The sequence below is a fragment of the Delphinus delphis genome, chromosome 10, assembly GCF_949987515.2.
Source record: "Delphinus delphis chromosome 10, mDelDel1.2, whole genome shotgun sequence".
Taxonomy (NCBI): Eukaryota; Metazoa; Chordata; class Mammalia; order Artiodactyla; family Delphinidae; genus Delphinus; species Delphinus delphis.
The window spans coordinates 37819241-37841781 of NC_082692.2; the positions used below are offsets into that span (position 1 = coordinate 37819241).

The window sequence follows — 22541 nt, forward strand, 5'->3', positions numbered from 1 at the left end:
CTAATTCTCTATGTAGAACGAAATACAACCAAATTAATTTTTTCTTTTTTTTAAAAAAAAAACATCAGTTCAGCTGTGATCTGACCGTCATTAATAGGGGTATAAATTGGATCCGACACGGACCCAGTGGCTTCTTGGATTTTTAAAATTCGAGTTTTCACATTTTTTTCCCTTTGTTATTAGCCCAAGTAATGAAGGCTATAAAACATCTTTAGTAAGTCCCTGGGTTTAAGATTTCATTCGCAGTAGTTTAGGATGTGCATATATGTTAATTACCCCTGGTCCTGGTAATTTATCACCGCCCAGCCAGGCTCACTTGTCCCCTTTCCTGCTCTAGGAGATATTGGGTGCCCTTGGAGTCCCCCTCCGTGTCCTGTTTCCAGGGGAACTCCATTTTCTTCTCCAGCAGAGATCAATCTCTAGGGAATTCCCCCCTATTGCGCTTCAAGTGCCATTTTAAAAGCAGCGCTGTCATCTTCCCTAATGGGTGTTTTCCTTGGAGTCTCTGCCGGGAGTGGAGGGAGATGGAAGGATGCACAAAGGAATACTTGCCTCTTCTGGGCTGGGGTTTATATAAAATTCTGCCGGAGGGAATTTTTATTGTGTTTGAGAGAGAAAGGCAGTGCATTGAGGAGGAGGTAGGTCCCTTTCTTAAGAGGATTCTCTCGAACCTGGGTGTTTTCCTGGAATAGTCTACATTTTAGAAAGCTATTAGGAGAAATTTTCTTTGCATCTGAAGACACACGGGATTAAGAATTAGAAAGGGCAGGAGAGGAAAATGCAGGAACTGTTTTGCAACCAGGGTTATAAGATCGTTATGGAATTTGTGGGGTGGGGCAGGAACCCAGTCTTATTCAACTCAATGTCCTTACCATGGCCTTGCACACAGGGAGGCTTCTATAAATGCTTGTGAAGTAAACCTCATCTTTATTTGGCTTTCATAATGCTTGAGGACTCTTGGCAGTTAGATGAGGTAAAAATATAATAAGCCTTGGGGAGTATCTCTGTGCTTCCTAGATGAGATGCTGCCCGATTCGTGAGTCATTTAATAAAGCCAATTAGATCTTCAAATTAAAAAAAAAAAATATATATATATATACATATATATATATGTATATATAAATATAAAATGAGCTTTGGAGTTAGACATTCTTAGGTTTAGATCCCAGCTGTGCCTAGCTGGTGTGAGCTTGGGCAAGTCACTTAACCTCTCTGATTTTCAGTTTTCTCACTTGTAAAATGGGTAAATGGTCACAGGGTTTTTGTGAGAATTGAATGCAGTAATTCAATGATCCACTTGATCTACTAAGCATTCAGTAAGGGGCTCAGTAAATGTTAGTTTTCTTCCTTCCTCCTACCATGTTCCTACTGAGAATCTGTGGTTCTCAACTCCATCTGCATCTTAGAATCATGTAGGAAACTTTTAAAAAATACAGTTGTTCAGGCCCCACCCATTGAGATTTGGATTTAATTGGCCTGTGGTAGGGCTTGAGCATGGATGGGTTTTTTTGTTTGTTTGTCTTTTTTGCCGCTCCTCATGGCTCGTGGGATTTTAATTCCCCTACCAGGGATTGAACCCTCACCCTTGGCAGTGAAAGCGCAAAGTCCTAACCACTGGACCTCCAGGGAATTCCAAGCATGGGTATTTTAAAAAATCTCCTGTTAAAGGATACGTTTTTTTAAAGACAAAATCACGATTCCCATAGAAATATAAAATGAACACACGGCAAAGATTTATTCAACTTATTAATCAACGAGGGACCCAGAAAGATGTTATAACTGGTTCAAATAATTCCAACAACACACACATATATGAAATCAGGAATACTGAAATGAATTTACAAATAGCTGCAAAATTGGTCTGTATCCACAGGGTAATAATCAAATAATCAATTGCATTCCACTGAGGAAAATCCATTTGCATTTCTATGGATAAAATCATCTGCATTACTCTATGCTTTCTGTAATTTATGGAGTTGTAAAGTAACTCAGAGATAATGAACGATGCAGACCTCTATGAAATCAGATACCTGGACTAGTATGGGAAACAGGATGCCCAGTGATCTGCTTTTTTGTACATTTTAATAACTTTCACACTTCCCCAGCTAGGGTGGAGCACCCTGCCTTAGACCTTTGTATATAGTTCTGTTAACAGTGTTGTCACACTGTATTGTAGTTATTTGTTTGAGTTGTCCCACCTATGATAGAGAAGTCCTTAAGTACAGGATTCGTGTTCTATTTATGTTTGTAACCCAGCACCCACCACACTGCCTGGCCTACTTTATAAGTGCTTAAAAACTGTTGAATTCATAATTGGATTGAGTTGGATAACTCTAAGAAGCAAGCAGAATGAGTATTATTCTCCATCTTCTGATGAGGAAACTGAGGCTTTGAAAGTCTCCGATCAAGTCACACAATCAGCTTGTGATGAAGTTGGGACTCAAACCCTCTCATCGATTTCCTCATTCAACCTTTCTTCATTCAACAATGAGTACCTACTGTATACCAGTCACTGGGAGCAGTGGGCTTCCGCTGTCCTTGCCCTCAGGACCTTATATGTAGGGTAACATGGCTTAGAGAACGTGAGCCAGAATGCCTGGGTTGTGCCTTGAAGTCAGCAATTATTAGCCATGTGACCCTGGACAAATTACTTGGCTTTTTGGTGCTTTCATTTTCTCATCCATAAAATAGGGAAGCCTGCCATAAAAGGATTAAATAAGGTAATATGGTGTGAAGTGTTTACTGCAGCTGCTGGTGCTATAATCATGTGGGACTGTGAGCCTGTGACTCTGTTAAACACTGTGTCAGGTCCTGAGCTGCAAAGATGAGGAAAACTTGGATCCCCGCCAACCCATTGCTTGAGAAGCTCAGTCTAGTGGGATGGAAAGAGTAGATCATTATTAGGTCTTGTGATGAGTGCAGCCATAGGGATATGAGGAGGATTATGGGAGTGCAAGAGAAGGGGTGGGAGTTAGAGAGCTGGACTTTCGGGGAGCTGAGTCCTTAAGCATTAGCGATTGGCCTACCTGGGGTACCTGCCAGGAGGTGGCTATTGCAGTGATTGAGGCGAGAAAATGAAGAGTCCTGACCAAGGCCACGGCAGAGGAGGCAGGGAGAGGGGAGAGATTTAGCTGATGGAATTGATGGGAATGAGAGATTGATTCGCTGTGAGCCTGAGGGCAGGAAGGTGCCACATCTAGTGTTCCCCAGATGACCCCACACTGCCCTGGGTGGGAGGTTCTCTGTGCAGGTTTCTAACTTACTTCAGGGGAGAAGGGGACACCTAGCTATGTCCCAGACAACTGGAAACATGTTAAGAATGATTGACAACCTATTTAAAATATTTTCATTTTGTCTGCCTATCTTGTTTAGTTTGGGGAATATCATGCCCTACCACCATGGAGTGTACAGTGCTTTTGCACTTTATCTTTTAGACCCATGTCCCTTTTTAAAAATAAAATCTCACCAAAATTATCTAGTGGATTGAAGACGTAAAAGAGCTGCTTTGATGGAACTGGTAGCCCGGAACGGTGCCCACACTGCCCCCCCTCCATGACATGGGAAGGCTCCTGGGAGCTCCCAGCCCTGTGAACCACAGTCTAGCCCAGTGGTTCTCCAAGGGAGGTCCCTGCACCAGCAACATCAGTGTCACCTGCATTTTTAGAAGTACAGATTCTGGGCTTCCCTGGTGGCACAGTGGTTAAGAATCCGCCTGCCGGTGCAGGGGACATGGGTTTGAGCCCTGGTCTGGGAGGATCCCACGTTCCGCGGAGCAACTGAGCCCGTGTGCCGCAGCTGCTGAGCCCGCGTGCCACAGCTACTGAAGACCCCGTGCTCCGCAGCAAGAGAGGCCTCCGTGATGAGAGGCCTGCTCACCACAACAAAGAGTGGCCCCCGCTCACCACAACTAGAGAAAACCCGCGCGCAGCAACGAAGACCCAACGCAGCCAAAAATAAATAAATAAATTTATTTTAAAAAAAGAAGTACAGGGCTTCCCTGGTTGCGCAGTGGTTGAGAGTCCACCTGCCGATGCAGAGGACATGGGTTCGTGCCCCGGTCCAGGAGGATCCCACATGCCGCGGAGCGGCTGGGCCCGTGAGCCATGGCCGCTGAGCCTGCGCGTCTGGAGCCTGTGCTCCGCAATGGGAGAGGCCGCAACAGTGAGAGGCCTGCATATCACAAAAAATAAATAAATAAAAATAAATTAAAAAAAAAAGAAGTACAGATTCTTAGCCCTCATCCTAAACCCACTGAATCAGAACCTACAATCTATGTTTTAACAAACACTTTAAGTAATTCTCATGCCCAGAAATGGGGAGTGACTTGCTTTAAGTCATTCAGGGAGTTTAATGGGATATAATTATTGAGTGTCCAGTGTGTGCCAAACTCTAGTGTATATGTTGCAGGGGTTACCAAGAAAGTTAAGTCTCTGAATTAGTTATGCACTGCTGAGTAACAAATTAGCCCACAGCTTAGCCACTTAAACAACAGGGTCATGGATCTGGGTGTAGCTCTGTGGAATCCTTTACGTCAGGGTCTCTCACAAGGCTGTAGTCAAGGTGTTGGCCAGGGCCTCAGTCTTCTCAAGGTTCAGCTGGGGCAGGATCCACTTCTAAGTTCACTCAGTGGTTCTTGGTAAGATTTAGATTCTCAGGGGTGGGTTGGCTGATAGCCTTGGTTCTTTGCCACATGGGTCTCCCCATAGGGCAGCTCACATCATGGCATGTGGTTTCATCAAAGTGAGCAAGCAAGAGAGAGAGGGCGCCTAAGACGGAAGCCATAGTCGTTTATAACATAACCTTGGAAGTGACTTGTGCTCTAGTCCAGTCTTCATTAGAAGTGAGTCACTAGCTCCAGCCCATATTCAAGGGGAGGGGATTGCACAAGGGCATGAATGCCACGAGATGGGACCTTAAAAGATCCCACAGTCCCTGTCTCTGCCTTGCATTTACAATTGTGGCATCAAATCAATACACACCTAATGCGGAATCAGTCAGAGAAGGAAGGTGGTCATAGAGGTGGCACAAGTTCAGTGGTGGCTCAGAGAGAAGTAATTCTCTGGTTGGAGGAATCAGGAAGATTTCCTGGAGGAGGCAGCATTAACAGCAGACCTTGAAGGATTGGAGGATGTGCCATTGGCTGAGAAGGGGAGGTCAGGTGGAGGACACAGCCTAGGCAAAGGCAGTGAGGTGAACAAGTGAAGGGCCTGCTCAGGTATCCAGGTATCAAAACCATCTCACTTGAGTGGAGCCTATATAGAGAAAGGGAGAATAAAGTGACAATGGAGATTGGAGCCATAGGTGGACAGCTTCCACTGTTAGATGTGGGAGCTCTCCCCTTGATAGGGGGGGTGGGGGCAGGAGCTGGGAGAGGCGTGGCTTCCATCATTACCGGGTTCAGGACTGAGGGGCTCCGAGCCCAGTGCTCCCCTGTTCCACCAGCCTGGCCGTGAGATCCACGCCCCATCTCCTCTTGTAGTTCGGACGCACTGAAGTCATCGACAACACACTCAATCCCGACTTTGTGCGCAAATTCATCGTGGATTACTTCTTCGAGGAGAAGCAGAACCTCCGTTTTGACCTGTAAGTAGAAGATCGTGCTGAGGATGGAGCTGGGGAAGGAACCATGGATGGGAGGTGGGGCTACAGGACCTGTAGTGGGGCGGGAGTTTCCTCACGAGGGAAGGTAGCGGGGAGCTGTGATCGTAGAGAAGCTCAGGGTTGGCCTAGGATAAAAGTGACAATTAGCTGAATCCAGCCCCACCTTCATCAGGAGGTGGAAAGGAGGTGGGAGGGGGAACAAAGGCACCCCCCCATTTGTCTCAGTGTGGGAGGGTGCTGGGCAAGCTACCTGATTCGGGGGGTGGTGAGGAAAGATCTTGGGGGCAACCCAGCTCTAATTCTGGGGAGCCCTTTCCCCCCAGCTCCCCATTGACTTCTCCCTCTGTCAAAGCTTGTTCTGGGAGAGGGTCTCCTCCAGTTTCCCCTCCTGCAGAGGTAACTTGGCTGATGGGGCTCAAAGCATCTGTGTGTTTATCACAAAGATGCAGAGTGCCCCTCTCCTGAGGTTAAGGATGATGGTGGGATTTTAGTCTGATGAGCAGGTGGAGGAGTGGTGTTTTGTTGTATTTTCAGGGTCTAAGGTGATTAGAAAGGATTGTGCTCTAGAGAATTGTGGACTGAGTGGGGAAGAAAAGAGGGGTTGGCACCTGAGAGAGCAAAGGAAAAAAATGCAGTGAAAGGAAATGACTTTGGAGGCAGCAATAGAAGGACTTGAGGCCCAGAGCAGTCAATGCAGCCCATTGTAGGGAAGTCACCTGGTGACACTTTGGAGAGAGAAAGTGCTCAGGGAAGGGGACTGGCACAATGACGACTGCCCCTCAGTAGGAGTTGTCTGTGCCTAGAATGACTGTTTGGCTGCAGAGATGGCCAGTGTGAGTAGAGGCGGAATGCAGGAGGGAAGGGCTGCAGGTGAGGCTGTGGGTGAGCCAGCCCCAGGTGAAGAGAGGTGCCCAGCTGCAGGATCAGCTGCCTGTGGCGGGCTGAGGTACAGGTATTCATGCCTCCCTCTTTCCTGAGTGCTCAGGCCTGAGGGCAGGTTGGGCAGGCCTGGGCAAAAGGGAACAATCAGGGAAGGTCAAAGGCAAGGTACTGAAGTCCAAGGGCAGCTGAGCCTTAGCTGGGAAGGTGGGAGAACAGTCAGTGAAGAGCAGGGTGGCTCAGGTATCTGTGAACCAGCCAGGGTGGCAGAGCAAGTTTATTTTATTTTTTCAATTTTTAATGAGGTATAACATATATAGTGAAGTGCCCAAATCTTAATAGTGTTACCCCAATGATGCATTTTGATATCCATTTACCACCCAGATGAAGAGACAGACTAGCACCTTAGAAGGCTCCCATTTGCATCTCCCTGCTATTACTCCCAGAAATATCCACTGTGTTGGTGCCTGGTTTTGGGGGAGCAGGGGTCCTGGCTCAGCTCAAGAAGTCAGGCAATTTGGGGCAGGATGCCCCAGCTGCCTTCACCATCTCTCTGTGTTCCCTGCAGATATGATGTTGACTCCAAGAGTCCTGATTTATCCAAACACGTGAGTTCTGCCAATGCCTGCCCAGCAATTCTGAAAGTCTCTTAAATGCCAAACTCTGAGTTGGCCTTGGGCTTCACTGTGACACAGAATGTGTCTGATGCTGCATCCTGTCATTTCAGAGCCCTCATACTTCCAGGGGTGAGGTGATGGAGGAGGTGGGATGGCTGTGAACAGAGTGGGTGACGGTGGTCTTTTCTGTACCCTGGATGTGCAGGATTTTCTGGGCCAGGCCTTCTGCACCCTTGGAGAGATTGTGGGGTCCCCTGGGAGCCGCCTGGAGAAGTCCCTCACGTAAGTGTTCAGGGGAGTGGGACCTGTCTGGTTTGCTTCCTCAGTGATGGGCCAACTTCCTGTTCATCCCTGCTGAGGGCTGGCTCAGGGGAGGGGCAAAGCAGTCAGCCAGTCATAACAGACAATCGGAAATAAGGAGACCTCATGGGCCTTGCCCTTGCAGGGCTTTTAACCCAGTTATCTTGGAGGGACCCTGGCTCAGTTATTAGAACCCCATGTTCCTTAGCATGGCCCAAGATACTATCTACCCCACTCTCACACCCCACCCCATCATTGTACAGGGGAAGAAACTGAAGCCCAGAGAGGGAAATTGATTTGCCCAAGGCCACACAGCTAGGAAGTAGAAGAGCTGGGATTTGAACCCAGGGATCTACTCACAAAGAGTATTCCTCAGATTGTTCATACCTTGTTGAGGCCAGAGCTGGGCATGGTGAGGCCCTCCCTATCCCACCCTGCCCTTGCATCATAGGGTTTTAAGTGCTTTTAGGGGAAGACTATTACACTGAGCAGGCTCTGGGATGTGGAGTCCCAAGGCTTGTCACAGTGGAGCCTGAGGGTGGCTTCAGGGACCAGCCAGGTTGGCCAGGTGATGGGGTGACCTCTCTTGTCCCTGTTTCAGGAAGCCCCAGGAGTAGGGCCCAGGCAAGAGAGGCCTTCACACTAAGACAAGTGTCCAGGTCATAGGGCAGGGTGGGCAGAAAAGCCCTGCACTTGCTTCTGCCAAGTTCACACTGGATGCTGTCCCCTCACCGTGATCAATAACTGCAGAATGTGTTATTGTGTGGGGGTGGGGGGGTGGTCTCTCTCCCAGGCCCTTGTCTCTGACCCCCAGTAACTGTGTGGCAACTTCAGGGTCCCCAGAAAGGCCTCACTATCCCCACAAACATCTCCTCCTCTGGGTTCACAGAAGATAGTGATAAATAGCTATCATTTATTGAGAACAGGTAGTAAACTTATGTTTGGGGGCTCTGAAGTTTATAGAGTTTGGGGTCCCGGAAGTGAGTTTGTGTCGGCCCCTCTCAGCTCCCCACTGCCTGGATCAAATGCACATGAGTTATTTGGGTCTGTGCTGTCCCCTGACCCACCTTTGGTGGAGGGACACACCTTCAAGTGGGATCAAGGAAGACTTGGGATAGGGGATGGCTACTGAGAGGAGCCTTAAAGGGTAAGCGGGATCTAAAATGCTGAGATGCTGGGTGTTGGTGAAGGAGGGGGATCTACTCTCCCCACTGAAGACACATGAAGTTTTCATGTGTGTAAGTCTAGTTGTCTCCCAGGCTAGACCTATGAAGGGCTCCCTTTCATTGGGCATCTGTTCTGAACCAGACAGTCTTTTGTCTCCATGGCCTCATGTGATTATCTCAGCAATCTCCCCATTTCACAGCCCGAACACTGAGGCTCAAAGAGGTAGAGCAGAGGTTCTCAAACTGTAGCAGGCATCAGCATCACCTGGAGGGCTTGTTTAGTACAGACTACTGGGCTCCAACCCCAGGTCTGGGCAAGGGCCTGAGAATTTACATTTCTAACACATTTCTAGGGGCTGTGATGCTGCTTGCCTGGGGACCACACTTTGAGAACCCCTGGGTGGAGCTGCCCGGGGCTTCACAACAAGGTTTGGGAAGAAAACCTCTCCTTCCTCTGGCCTGTGGCTCTTGGTCCTGGTTTGATGTTTGACCCAGAACAGAAACCTGTCTCCAAGAATCTAGATGCCAAGTGCTCTGGCCTCTCAGAATGGGGATACTCAGCTCATGACCTGCCCTCTCTCTCTCCACAGAATAGGAGCATTCAGCCTGAATTCCAGGACAGGCAAACCCATGCCAGCTGTATCCAACGGGTAGGCCACCAGACATCTCTAGCCCTGGAGTCCTCAGACATTCAGCCAGCTCTGCAGAGGGGGCCTCAGAGTCCTGGCCCAGTCCCTGCTCCTACCACTGTGCCTTTAGCCCTGGTCAGGGACACAGAGAGGGTCCTGGGTCCCTCCTAAAGTGGCACTTTGGGCCACTCCGCAGCTGGCCCTCCCCCCGTCCAGGCTAGAGCTCCAGCATCCCCAGCCCCAATGGCTCATAGGACTTCAGGGAGCAGGGTGGGGCTTAGAGGTAGGGGCTGTTTCTGGGAATCAGCAGGGGCTGGGCACTCTTCCTTCCCTTCCTCTCTCCCGGCCAGTTTTCTTCCACCTCCCACCTCCTCTAACCCTTCCCCTCTCTTCTCTTCATCTCCTCCCCATCTTCTTCTCCGTTGCTTCCACTGCTGGATGTCAGCCTGCTCACAGAGTAGGTTCCGCTAAATCCTTACTCTCCGCATTTGCTTACCAGCTGTGGCAGGCTGGCCTTGTTCCTCCAGCCCCCACCCTGAACATCTGCTTTTGGCTGGCCTCATGCAGATATGGCAACCAAGACCCTCCCACTCTTTCCCTTTCCTCTCCTGGTTGGAGAAAGGGTCCTCACCTGGCAGGGGTTGGGGAGCCAGGGTAGGGAGCATCTGCTTGGGGGACCAGCCTGGAGGTGCCTCTGGAGACGAGCACTTTGGCTGAGTAAGCAAAGCTCCACTGGCCTTTGCAGAGGGCTCCTAGAAGTTGGGGTCCCAACAGCTGGATTGGCCACCAGCCTAGCGGGATGTGGGAAAGAGGCCTTCAGGGGACCCAGGGATGCTCACAGCCCAGGAAGTATATGGATGCTAATTTATAAGAAGAGTAGAGAAGCAGCAATTGGAGAGGGAGCAGGAGTCAGAGAGAGAAACAGAAAGGGAGAGCAAGAAAGACCAGAAGGATGGAGGGAGGGAGGGAGAGAGAGAGAGAGAGGCCAAGCGAGCAGGTGGGAGCAGACTGGGGCTTGAGAGCGTGGAAGGAAAGATTGGAAATAGAAGAGGGGCTAAGAGGCAAAGAGAGGAGCAGATGGAGAACCATTGGACAGAGGAGGCTGGTGTGAGGATTCTATCTCCCTGGTCAAACAAATCAATCTTTACTAGCAAGGAGGGCCAGATTGGGGGACGGGGGAGGTAGGGAGGGGCTTTGGGTTACTCAACTCAGCTGCCCAAGTCTAGGGGGACAGGCTGTCAGGCACCGCCACCTGCCTATGGCAGGGGAACCTCGAGATGCAGCCTCTGCTCTGCTCACCTGATTTGGAGAGATTTGGGCTGTCTCATCAGCCCTCAGGGCCGGCTCCCATGCCTCCCCTGTTTGAGAACCTCTCCCTTTAAGAGCTGGCACTGGGGAGAGCTCCATCAGTGGTTCTCAAAATGTGATCCACAGTCAACATGCTGGTGACCCTGAGGCTGGCCCAATTGTGGGGCTAGATTTTATCAGCTTTGCACGATTGTAAAGGAAACCAGGCAGGGAGAGAAATGGTGCTCTTGAGGGCCTTCTCTGTGCCAGGCACTGTGTGTGTGCATATTAGTTAGTAAAATGGATGCTACAATTACACCCATTTTATGGGCCATGAAACTGAGATTCAGAGAGGTGTCGTAGTGAGCCCAAAGTCACACAGCTACTGGACAACGTGCCATTTTCTTCTCCCTCCCAGTGGCCCCTGGCTGCACTGGGACCCCCCTGGGTTAGTCCTAAACAATCGGAATGGGATGGGATGGTGCCTGGGGGAGGGGCCCCTCCTGATCAAAGGAAGAGGTAGTGCAGATCCCCTGGGTAGAGCTCCACCCTGGGAATTGCCCTCCTAGAGGGGATTCTCTGGGTGGGTTGACTTCATGTCCCGGTTGCCTCCCTCACAGAGGAGGCACATGGTTGGCCGGGATCTCTCTCCCCCAGAGAGACCCCAGCCAAGAAGTTTAAGGGGAGGGAGCCATGGGAGAGGGCCCGGCAAGCTGCCACCAAGAGTATACCAGCCCTCCTGCTTTACCCCCTTTTACTGCTCTCTCACCTACGATGAATCAGAGTGGCTCAGAGCTGGAATGTTCCAGGACTCTGGGGATCAGCTGGGTGCAGGGTGGGGTGGCTAGCCCACGAGGTCTTTTGCCCACAGAAGTGGTCTTTGGATGGAAAGTTTGAGGACCACTGGTCTGGAAGCCTCCGGGTGAGTCTGGATGCTTTTCCAATTCTAGGACTTTCACTGCAGACAGTACCCTTCTTGGCGGGCTCTTGGGGAGCAGGGGGCGGGGCAGCTCCAGGCCTGGGGGCCTGGCCCAGGAAGCAGTGCCCTAGGCCACAGGAGACTGTGTCTTCTTAGGGGCTTTGGGGCAGATCTGCTGGATGGTTGGGGGTGGCGGGAGGAGGATGAAGAGGGCTGATTCAGGGAGAGTTCAGGCTTGTGGCTCTGTCTTTGTCTGACTTTCCATTCTTTCATCTTCTCCTCTCCCAGTGGTGTCCCAGGGAAGAAATGTGGCACCATCATCCTGTCCGCTGAGGAGCTCAGCAACTGCAGGGTGAGTGGCAGAGGGACTCCAGGACAGGACCTGGTGGGGGTGGGGTTGAAGCAGTGACAGAGAGCAAGCTGGCCTCTCTGTGACCGTTGTGTGTCATTGGAGGGACTGGGGGAAGACAGGGCTCCTCAGTCTGACCTGGCTGTCGTAGAAGTCCACAACATCGGAGCTAGAAGGTGTCTTCCCTTTTTACAGCTGAGCTGAGGCCCAGAGACAGGAGGAAACTCGCCCACAGTCAGCAGCAGAGCTGGGCTGGGAGCCCTGGTCCACTCCCCATCATGGCCACCGCTCACTTGTCCTTGAGCCAAGACTGCCTTGGCACTGACACTAGCAACAGAGGGGCCTTTTCTTGGAGCCTGGGCGCTTGGCATTTAGTTGTCATTTTTCACTTTTAGCTCTGGAGTAGGGTGACACCCCTGCATGGGGCTGAGGGAGAGAGAGCATGTGGGGTGTGTGTGTGTGTGTGTGTGTGTGTGTGTGTGTGTGTGTGTGTGTGTGTGTGTGTGTTGGGAAGCCAGAGTCTGCAATCCTAGCAAAAATCCCTTTGTTTTGCTTCTTCTGTGGGACTGTGGAAAAGAAGGAGATGGGGACAGCTGGCAGGTAGCTGAGCACCCAAGAAGGGACTCAGGGGACCCAATAGCTAATAATGCTGATAAAATGCAGTAATGGTGATAGTTTCTGTCTGTCAATGTCTGGGCATTTTACATGTTATCACTACTTCTGACAACAATCCTAAGAGGTAGGGTAACCATTGTTATTCCCATTTTATGGATGAGGAAAGTGAGGTTCAGAGAGGCTAATCACCTGTTCAAGGACAATAAGTGGTAGAGCCAGGGTTCTAATCCAGGTCAGCCTGATTCTGAAACCCAGGCTTATTCCCCTAAACTACCCAGGCTTGCATGCCCCTTAGGTTAATTAGGAGCCACAGGTGAGAACATAGAGGGTCATAAGGAGAAAAGGAGGAGACAGCGACAGTGTGAGCACAAGACCAATTCTGGGGTAACCTGGGAACTCAGCTTCCTTATGGGGCTGGATCCAGCTCAGATTAGAGGGCCTGGGAGGGATGAGGAGAAACAGCATTTTCTAACCTTCCTGGGAAGGCAGTATAACTATTGTATCCATTAGCTATCAGTATTTACCATATTAGAAGTTAAAATTGAGGGACTTCCCTGGCAGTGCAGTGGTTAAGACTCCGCGCTTCCACTGTAGGGGCGCAGGTTCAATCCCTGGTTGGGGAATTGAGATCCCACATGCGGCAGCACAGTGCTGCCAAAAAAAAAAAAAAAAAGAAATTTAAATTATGTATTAATTCATTTAAAAATAACAATAATTTAACCCATTATAGGTTAACAGAAGTAACATCTTTTTTGAAAAATAACTATATTTTCCAAAATAAAATTCATTTATTGAGAAGAGTGCTTTGCTTTATATTTTAAAAAATCACTTTAACGTCTGGCTTAACAGAAGAGCTGGATTTTCATATCAGCTTCTGCAGTCAATCTGTTATGATATCACTGTTGGATAACTTCTAGAAAACTCCATGTCTTATCAGCATTATTATGAAAATAGCTTTGGCCTCGTGGACTCCCTTGGGGGTTCCTGGTCCATACTTTGAGAACTACTGGTGTGTATGGAGGTATAAATTGTTAGCCAATATTAATTGAGCGATTATTCTGAGACACACACTGTGCTAAGTGGTATATAGTATCAGTTTATTTATCTGATGTATTATAATATGTAATGTAATCCGTAGAATGATGTATTATAATATCTGATGTATATGGTCCTCATTTTACAGAGAGGTTAAGGGACCTGCCCAAGGTCACACAGCCACTGAGTAGAAGAGATGTGAGCCCAGGCAGTCTGGTCCTAGAGCCAGGGTCTTTAATGACTAGGCTGTAGTGCCCCAAACTCTGCTTTCAGGGCCTTCCAGTTGGAGAATAAGACACAGAATTGTTAGGACAGGGCAGTATAACAATGACCAAATCATCTCAAACACAATTGCTCAATCTGGTTTCTCTACTTGTCTGTTTACCTCGGTGGGTCTGGAGGAACTTGACCGCAGGACTAAACCTCCCCCTCGTATACACCCAGGAGAGGGCGTGGCGTGCAGTAGGTGATCACAGGGGTTCTTTTGTGAATCTGTGACTGAATGAATAGGAAGCAGGTGATGATGAAAACTCCTATGCCTATATATGCTGGCGACCTCAACGCTGTTAGAGTCCCAACAAGGGAGAGAATGCAGCTGATGCGTAGACTAGAGCTTCTGTTCAAGCTTCCTGAGCCTCAGTTTCCCCACATGTATGCTGGGGCGGATAGGGTGGCAGTGAGGATTAAAGGAGATTGTGAAGGGACTGTGCCTAGCAGGGGCTGGGCTCCTAGTGGGTGTCTGGGAAAGGTTGAATCTGAATTCCCTGAAGCCTAGATTCAGTTTGCCCCCATGCTTATAACTCAGTTGGTGACTTCCTCCCTAGTTTATAATTAAATAAAGTAATGCAAGTGAAATTGCTTTGGAAATTCTAAAGCTCTGGACAATGCTTGGTGCTGTTATTGGTCTACTTTTCCGGGATTGGTAAACAGTCTGGGTTTAATACCCCTTAGGCTCTGCCTCCTCCTCCTCCTTCCCCACTCCTCCCTTCCCCGCCTTCATCCAGGGATGACAGCAGTTTCTTTGATTTAAGCTGTTTCAGAGCAAGTGGGGGTTGGGGGGGGCTCCCTCCCTTCCTCTTGATATTGTCAGCTCCTTTTCTTTTGGGGCATCTTTGGCTGAGTTCTGTCTTTCCCTAGAATACTTGCAAGGAAAAGAGACTAATTCCCAGCATCTGGCTGAATTAAAATAATTACATCTGAACGGCTTTGCTTCTGTCATTCCAGCATTCAGTAGGAGGATCAAAGGAAGAGGGTGGAGTCTGAGAGATGGTTTTTCACCAGAGCAGGGCTTCCTGCTCAAATGGATATATTCTGCCAAAGCAGACAAACCCTCCCTTCATCCATGGGGATGGTGTGGGCGGGCAGGGACCAGCAAAAGATTAGAGTAGACTCCAGCGGGTCACCAGCATGCTTTGATGGGTTATAGAAAAGCCCTTCTCATCTGGAATTTAAATACCAAGAAAGTGCCAACAATCCGAATTTGATCCAAAATATTATTCAGTGATACTTGATATTGACAACGACGAGTTAATCTCCTGAAGGGGCTCTGAATGACCCAAGAGTTCATTATGCTCATCAGTAAAACAATGATTTTTCCGTGTAATACTGAGCAATATTTGCATAGTCCTCACAGTTGACCAAGACTCTCATGTTAACAGTCTATTTGATTATCACCATGGGGCTCAGGGCTGGGTAGGTGTGAGTAACCCAGTGCACAGATGCAGAGAGGTTGAAGTGACCTGCCTAAGACTGCAGGATTCTAGCCCAAGCCTTGGTTCAGGGAGTCTTTCCCTCACCCAGGGAAGTCCCGAGTCTTCATGGTACACGGAACAGCCGTGGGCTTTGTGGTCTTTGTCAGGCCAGTAGCCTTTAGCAGGCGTGAGTGGCTGGGCTTCTGGAGAGAGGCAGTGGGGTGTTGCGGGTGCAGGGAGCAGATAGCTCCTTGCCTTCCCCTCCCCAGACCCTTAGCTACCCTTAGGGCTGCCAGCCACCCAGACCAGCCTTGCTCTGGAGTCAGGAGGTCCTGGCCGGATGCACATTCTCACTGCCTCCCAGTCAGGTCCCTGTACACACTGGCAAAAGTGTGGCTCACCTCTCACAAGCCAAGGGAGTCAAAGCTTCACACTGCAGCTGCCCCTCCCCCGCCCCTTTTAGGTATCAACAGCCTGCTCGTGTATTCATTCATTTCATTTCATCAGATATGCTTTGGCTCAGTTCATGCCCTCCCAGAGTTTCCAATTTAGTATGAGAGAGAGAGACAGAAATTGCCAACCAGCAATCACAGCACAGCAGTGGTCCTCAACCCTGCCTCTTTTTTTTTTTTAAAATACATTTATTTATTTATTTATTTATTTATTTATTTATTTATTTATTTATTTATTTATTTATTTATTTATTTTTGGCTGTATTGGGTCTTCGTTTCTTGCAAGGGCTTTCTCCAGTTGCGGCGAGCGGGGGCCACTCTTCATCGCGGTGCGCGGGCCTCTCACTGTCGCGGCCTCTCCCGTTGCGGAGCACAGGCTCCAGACGCGCAGGCTCAGTAGTTGTGGCTCACGGGCCTAGCCGCTCCGTGGCACGTGAGATCTTCCCGGACCGGGGCACGAACCCGTGTCCCCTGCATTGGCAGGAGGATTCTTAACCACTGTACCACCAGGGAAGCCCCCCTGCCTCCTTTTTATAACAAATATTTTATAGCACTCTTTAGTATCTTGAAGGAAAATTCATGGATATACTATACACTATTCCAAAATACATACAGGTGAGGCAGTGAGCCCTTGCAGCTACCTGGGGGGAGATGGATCCAGGCAAAGAGGTTAGCTCTTGCAAAGGCCCAGGAGCAGGAAAAGAGTGATGAGTGACATCAGAGAGGCAAGGGTGTGGGTGAGTGTGCAGGCCAGGTTGTGTGGGACCTTGTGGCCAGGGAGCTTAGCTTTGAATCCTGTTAAAGTCAGAACTCTCATTGTTCTAAAGACAAACTTCAGAGAGAGCCCAGTGTCTCTATATGGGAGGCTCAGGAAGAGTCCTGGGACGGAGGGAGAAAGGTAGGAAGAAAGAGGTAAGGTGAAGTGGGGGGTAGTGGTGAAGGTTTTCTGAGTGTCAGAATATGCAGGTTGATGTTTGGGAAAAATGTGTGTGTGGCCAGCACAGGTGTAAGTGTCCTTCATGATAAATGATCAGGATTCAGACATCACCTTTTAAAAAAGTTAATTTGTAATGTTTTGGTCTTAGAAATTATCTTTCTGGTTAAAAAAAAACAGAATGAAAGAAAACAGAACAAAAACACTTTTCCTGATGCTAGAAAAATAACATGTTTCTAACAGACAGTTGGAAAATACAAAGAATACAAACATCAACAAGAGATAATCACTGTTGCCATTTTGATGCATTTCCTCCAAGGCTTTTTTTCTGGGCGTACAAATATATAGTTTTTTCTTATAATTAGTAGAATATGGTAACCAGATTTATTTTCCCATGTCACTAGATATTCTTGGAAGACATTTTTAATAGCTGTATATCACTTTTCTGTTTATGGATGGGCCATAATTTATTAAAGCTATTCTCTTAAAGGAAACAGTATAATTATTACTGCAGTGAACATCCTCATAGCTGAATTGTTCCATTTTTCTTTGAACTTTAGTTGATGGATTTTGGTTAGTATGCCAGACACACAGGCTCAATGAGCAGGAGGAAAAACGGTCAATCTGGAGTATTCAGCCTCTGAATGACCAAATCAACAGTTACACAACTGATTGGATTGCTTGAGAAGTCAGTCATTAAGACAGGAGAGAAAAACCAGCTTGACCTCAAGGTGGTTATTCCCGTCAATGTGTAGCGACAGGCCTAGCCTCCTAGACCAACTTTAATACTCACCATCTGCATTAGAATAAACTCTAGCCTATGGAGTCTTTGCTTCTATCCCTGAATGCCTACACCCCAGGCAGGCCGGGGCTCTGGGCCCCTCTATGAATGCAGAAGCCCTTCTGAAGGTCACTGGTCACGGAATCACCCCCAGCTCTGAGTTGTGTTTCTCCCTACGGGAATGCTAAATTTCAGAGTTGTGGCTAATGATTCTTTATTTTTTAATTTAATTTTTATTTTATATTGGAGTATAGTTGATTTACAATATTGTTTTAGTTTCAGGTGTACAACAAAGTGATTCAGTGATACATATATATATATCCATTCTTTTTTCGGATCCTTTTCCCATATAGGTTTTTTCTTTTTAATCAATGTCTTCTTTTTTCAGACTAAAAAAGGCAATGTACTGATTCCAGGAAATTTGGAAAATGCAGCAAATATTAAAGAGAAGACAGTAAATGTCACCATGGTTCCACCATCTATTTAAAAGTGCTTCTTAGGGTACAGCATGTGAGCAGTAGGGCAAAGTGGTTAGAACTTGGGCTCTGGATCCAGACCAAATGCCATTGCTTACGAGCTCTGTGACCCTGGGCAGGTTACTTGACCTCTCTGTGCCTCAGTTTCTTCATCTGTAAAATGGCTTTATTCAGATTTTTGATATTTTATGTATCATGGATTTTTGCATTGATTTTGATTTTTTAAAATATCGCATTAGGGACTTCCCTGGCAGTCCAGTGTTTGAGATTTCACCTTCTAATGCAGGGGGTGCGAGTTTGATCCCTGGTGGGGGAGCTAAGATCCCATATGGCTCGCAGCCAAAACACCAAAACATAAAACAGAAGCAATATTGTAACATTCAATAAAGACTTTAAAAATGGTCCACATCAAAAAAATCTTTAAAAAAAAATCTCATTAAAATCTTTCATTATTGAGATTTTTGGAATCCCTTAAATTTTGCACTTGCCTTATCCTTGCTCTGATCCTGGGGGCTGCCAGCAAGACCCAAGCCAGAGCAGCCTTCCATTCACCACCCCCCACCCCCGGCACGTTGCTACCCTTTCCCAGCCTTCAGCCCACTTGCTGACCTCCTGGGTCAGGGAGGCCTAACATGCTAGAGTTGGGCCAGGCCACCATCCCAGAGAGAAAGGCTGTTTGCTGTGGTCTCCCAAGCAGCCTGATTAACATGCGGAAAGATGCAAATTGAGGCAATCCTGCTGTTTTAGAAGAACTTAATATGTTTTTTTAAAAGATAGGGTGAAAAGGCAGAAATTGCAGAAAATTATATATTGCGGGAGCTGTTTTATCATCTCTGCAGTTGATTCCAGAGATGCTTCTGGTTTGGGACAGGCATATCATGTGTTCAGAGAGCCCCACTGCCAGGCTGAGAATGTCAAACAGCAGGACCTCTGACCCTCAGCCAGAATTTGCTGCTCCCTGATCCTGCTGGCCCAGTACATTTTATTGCCGCTTCCCTAGCCTCTTCCTGGGGTCACATGTATATCAAGTGTTGATTCATTCATTAACCCTTATTTAAGGGGAACAGTTGAAGCATAGTAAATAGGACTATTGACATAACCCAGAAGCACCTTCAAAAGCAAGTCCCCAAGCAGCTCCATGCTCCTTGTCTCACAGGCTCCCCATGGGCCACACACCCATTAGGGAGGAACCTTGCCTTGGTTATAGCCTAGAAAGCTCTCTGAAGTTCTGTCTTATGCCCACGGATTTGACAATGGCCCCATACAGTTTATCATAATGGGCTTTTGGCGAATGTCTCTGGGTCTGGGTGGCGATAGGGAAGGCAGATCATGTTGAAGAACAAAATAAGCTCCCAGCAATGCCTCACACATATTTGCCATGGGGGTGGGGTGGGGGAATGAGATGTGGCTCACTGGTGGATGTTTCCAGTTAGATGAATTTCAGAGTCAGTCTTTTTTTTTTTTAGCTAGCTTGCATAGAGGAGACTTTTCTAAAATGGATTTCACACTTCTCTGACTTCTCAAACTGAGGCTACAAAACATAACTAAACTTATCTTGATGATTCGGGGTCATCATTTGGAATCTCAGCTATTAATCTTTGGAGCCAGACTGTCTTGTTTCACTCCAAGCTTCTCCTCTTACTAAGCTTTGTAGCTTCAGGAAAGGGTATTAACTTCTCTGTGCCTCAGTCTCCTCAGCTTTAAAATGGGAATAACGATTGCAGTTATCGTAGATAAACACGAGTTGAACATTGGCAATTCCATATGGGTCAGCCCGGGAGTAGATGGCACTTGGCGAGTGTTGGCTTCTATTCTTTTAGCTGTTCTATGCTGGGCACTGTGGACTGGTACTTAACATATATCATCTCCCTTGGTCTTCCCAACAGTCTCACAGGGGGCATTATTACTCCATTTTTCCAGAGGAGAATACCAAGACTTAGGTTAAATTGCTTGCCCTAGGCTGCTCAGCTAGGAGATGGCAGAGCTGGGGTTCCAACCAGGTGTCTGTGGCTCCTTTGTACTGTTCTCTCTGTCAGGTGCTGTGCTGGGACCATGGCCCTCCCAGTGGAGCACTAAATAGTCCTGGAAGTTAGGGCCTATTAAGTTCTGCATTAATATTTTTCTGATATTCCTGCTCCCCTCCCTGACCTTGCAGGGCCCGCAGGGGTCCTTCTAGGAAGGAAAAATAAGAGCTTTGCCTCTGGATTTTGTGGCATCTGTTTTGGTTGTTTCAAATATATGTGTGTATTTCATAGTCAACCAGTATAGGTGTCATGTGCAGCTTGCCTGTATCCATTCAGGTGAAGGTGTCACACAGGTGACCTCCAGATGTGGGAGAGGTCACTGTGATAACCACCAAGCTATGCTGGAGGGATCCTGGATCCCCAGACTGTCCCCTGAGCACCAGCCTTCCCTAGATGCCGCCCCTTTCCCAGTACGCTCCCTGTGGCATCAGCGCCAAAACCTAAACCGCCCAGTTGAAAAGGACAGTGGTGATCATCCTGTCCAATGCGTCACTTTATAGATGAGAAGACAGGCTCAGAGGGCTTGAAGGACTGCTGGGACAAACTAGAACTCAGAGCTTTGCATTCCTTGCTGGGGCTCCTACTCAGCAAAGTCTGGTCTGTTTTCTGATGCCGCTGATGGTTCCATCCATGGGGAGGAGCCAGGGCCCACTTTATGGGCATGTGATCTGTTCAGTCACACAGGACCTGCTCTTGGTTTAATGTTCTGCTGTTACAGTCTTGAAATCTCTTAATACTCTTTGAACAAAGGACCTCACATTTTCCCTTTTTACTGGGTCCCACAAATTATATAGCCAGTGCCAGGAGGAGCCTACCAGGTCCTAGGCTTCCTCCTCTTTCTAGGCCTTGGGATGGAACTCCCCAGGGAGGCGTTTAAAGTGCTCCCTCCATCCAGCATGGGATGGGATTGGAACTTTCTCCTGGGGAAAGATAGTGACTGCTGGGGATGGACTTAGAAGGCTAGATATCTTTCTGGGAGGGTGTGAGGGAAAGCCCTGAAGTCTAACTGCCTTTGTTACCACCACTGTGTGATCTTGGACGACCTCTAAAAGCCTCAGTTTCCTCATCTGTAAACTGGGAGACTAGAGGAGTTACTTCATACTGTTATAATGAGGATTCAGTAAAATAATATGTGTAAAGAGAAGGCTTAACACAGCACCTGGCATCGAGTAAGTGCTTGGTAAGTCAGCCATTCTCTATTCCAGGTCTGAAGTCCTAGATTCCTCAGGAGGCTCTCAGATTCCGGGGCTTCTAGGCCTTGGAAGCCCCCAATCCGGCCTCCTTGTCCCTCTCAGGTGGGCGATGCTGAGGGACATGATAAAAGCCATCATTACCTGGGCGCCTCCGTGTGCTGGCCACTGTGCCCCAGCACTGCCCCTCAGGGCCTCCCTTCAGGAGACCCTCTCAGCCCAGGCCAACCCGAATCCAGCCCTGACCCGAGTCAGAAGAAATCAGCGACTCTAAAGATACAGGGAAGCGGGTCTTGTGAACTATAGTGTGCTCTGTGCTGGAAGAGGCATGACTTTGAAATCATGTTGAGTTCATACATGTTGAATTTCTGTTCCACCAGTTGCCAGCTGGTGATGTTGGGCAGGTTACCTAGCTCCCCCAACCCCCAGCGTCCTCATTTGTAAAAAGCAACAAAGGATTATTCTGAGGGCTAAATATGATAAGGCTGTAAAGCACTGAGTTCAGTGACAGGCCCACACAGATGGTGTCTAATACATGTTTGTTGAATGAATGAATGAGCCAGTGAATGGAGGGATGCTCTGTTTGCTGTTGTCAGATGTCCTTGAGGGAAGGCATATGAGGTGGTAGAGGTGGGAGTGGGGCAGGGACAGAGACCACACACAGTGGGCGGGGGGAGGGGAGAAATATCCAAATCATCATAACTTGTACACACACAGTACTTAGTGTGTGCAATATACTGTTCTCAGCGCTGTACTCAATTAACTCATTTCATTCTCACAAGCCTATGAGGTGGGCCTTGCCTGTACCCCATTTTACAGATGAGGAAACTGAGCACAGAGAGGGTGAGTAACTTGCCCTAGGTCACACAGCTAGTGAGGGGATGGAACGGAAGCAGGCAGCCTGGCTCCAGAGACCATATTCTTAACCATTATATCGTACCCACTGCCCCAACCTTTGACCATGTCCTTCAAGCTGTGAGAGGTTGCATCTTCATCCCTGCCAGCATTTTGGTCCTCACTGGGCTGTAGGACACTGATCTCCAGAGACCCTCTTCGCCACTGAGAGGAAGCGGGCAGCGTGAGAGAGCTGGGTGGCTTGCTTCCTGCCTCGCTTCCCTCAAGGGCCAGGCCAGGCCCCAGGGACTATTGACAGAGCCTTGAGCTCTGGCCGGTTGGCAGCTGACTTGTCGGGATGCAGAGCTTTCAGGTTGAAGAGACCACACGGGGATGGGCAAAGAGGAGGACACGGGGGCATCTCTGCCCAGTGCCCTGCTGGCTGCAGCGAGCTGAGCGGCTAGGAGCCGTGTGAGAGGAGAGGTCAACCGATTCTCACTAGGCCTGGTACCTTCCTTATGCTCTTGGGTTGAGTGTTAGGTCTGGGTCAGCCAAAGCTGTGAACTAGTCAGGGGAGTCAGAAACCCAGGGCTCTGTTTGATAAACTTGTAGGGGTTGCTCCCTGCTCTGAGCTTTAGGCTCCTCAGCTGTAAAATGGGGGGGTCATGGTCCAGCTATAGCTACCTCAGGGTTAGATGAGCCTCTTGTGAGTCAGTGCATGTGAAAGTGATACGTAAACTTGAATGTCCTCTAGGAACCATA

The 22541-nt window shown here is 48.4% G+C and overlaps 1 protein-coding gene across 2 annotated transcripts in view; it reads left to right on the forward strand.

The window, feature by feature from the left end:
* The window catches only part of CPNE5 (copine 5), a 91204-nt gene that overhangs the window by 35582 nt on the left and 33081 nt on the right, over nt 1–22541 (forward strand). The window contains exons 4-9 of one of the 2 annotated variants that reach the window (XM_060021908.1): nt 5480–5583; nt 7049–7088; nt 7303–7379; nt 9154–9213; nt 11351–11401; nt 11687–11750. In XM_060021908.1, the coding sequence (XP_059877891.1) occupies nt 5480–5583; nt 7049–7088; nt 7303–7379; nt 9154–9213; nt 11351–11401; nt 11687–11750 (396 nt within the window). The remainder of the gene's footprint in view (nt 1–5479; nt 5584–7048; nt 7089–7302; nt 7380–9153; nt 9214–11350; nt 11402–11686; nt 11751–22541) is intronic. The other variant, XM_060021909.1, reaches the window with a different exon arrangement.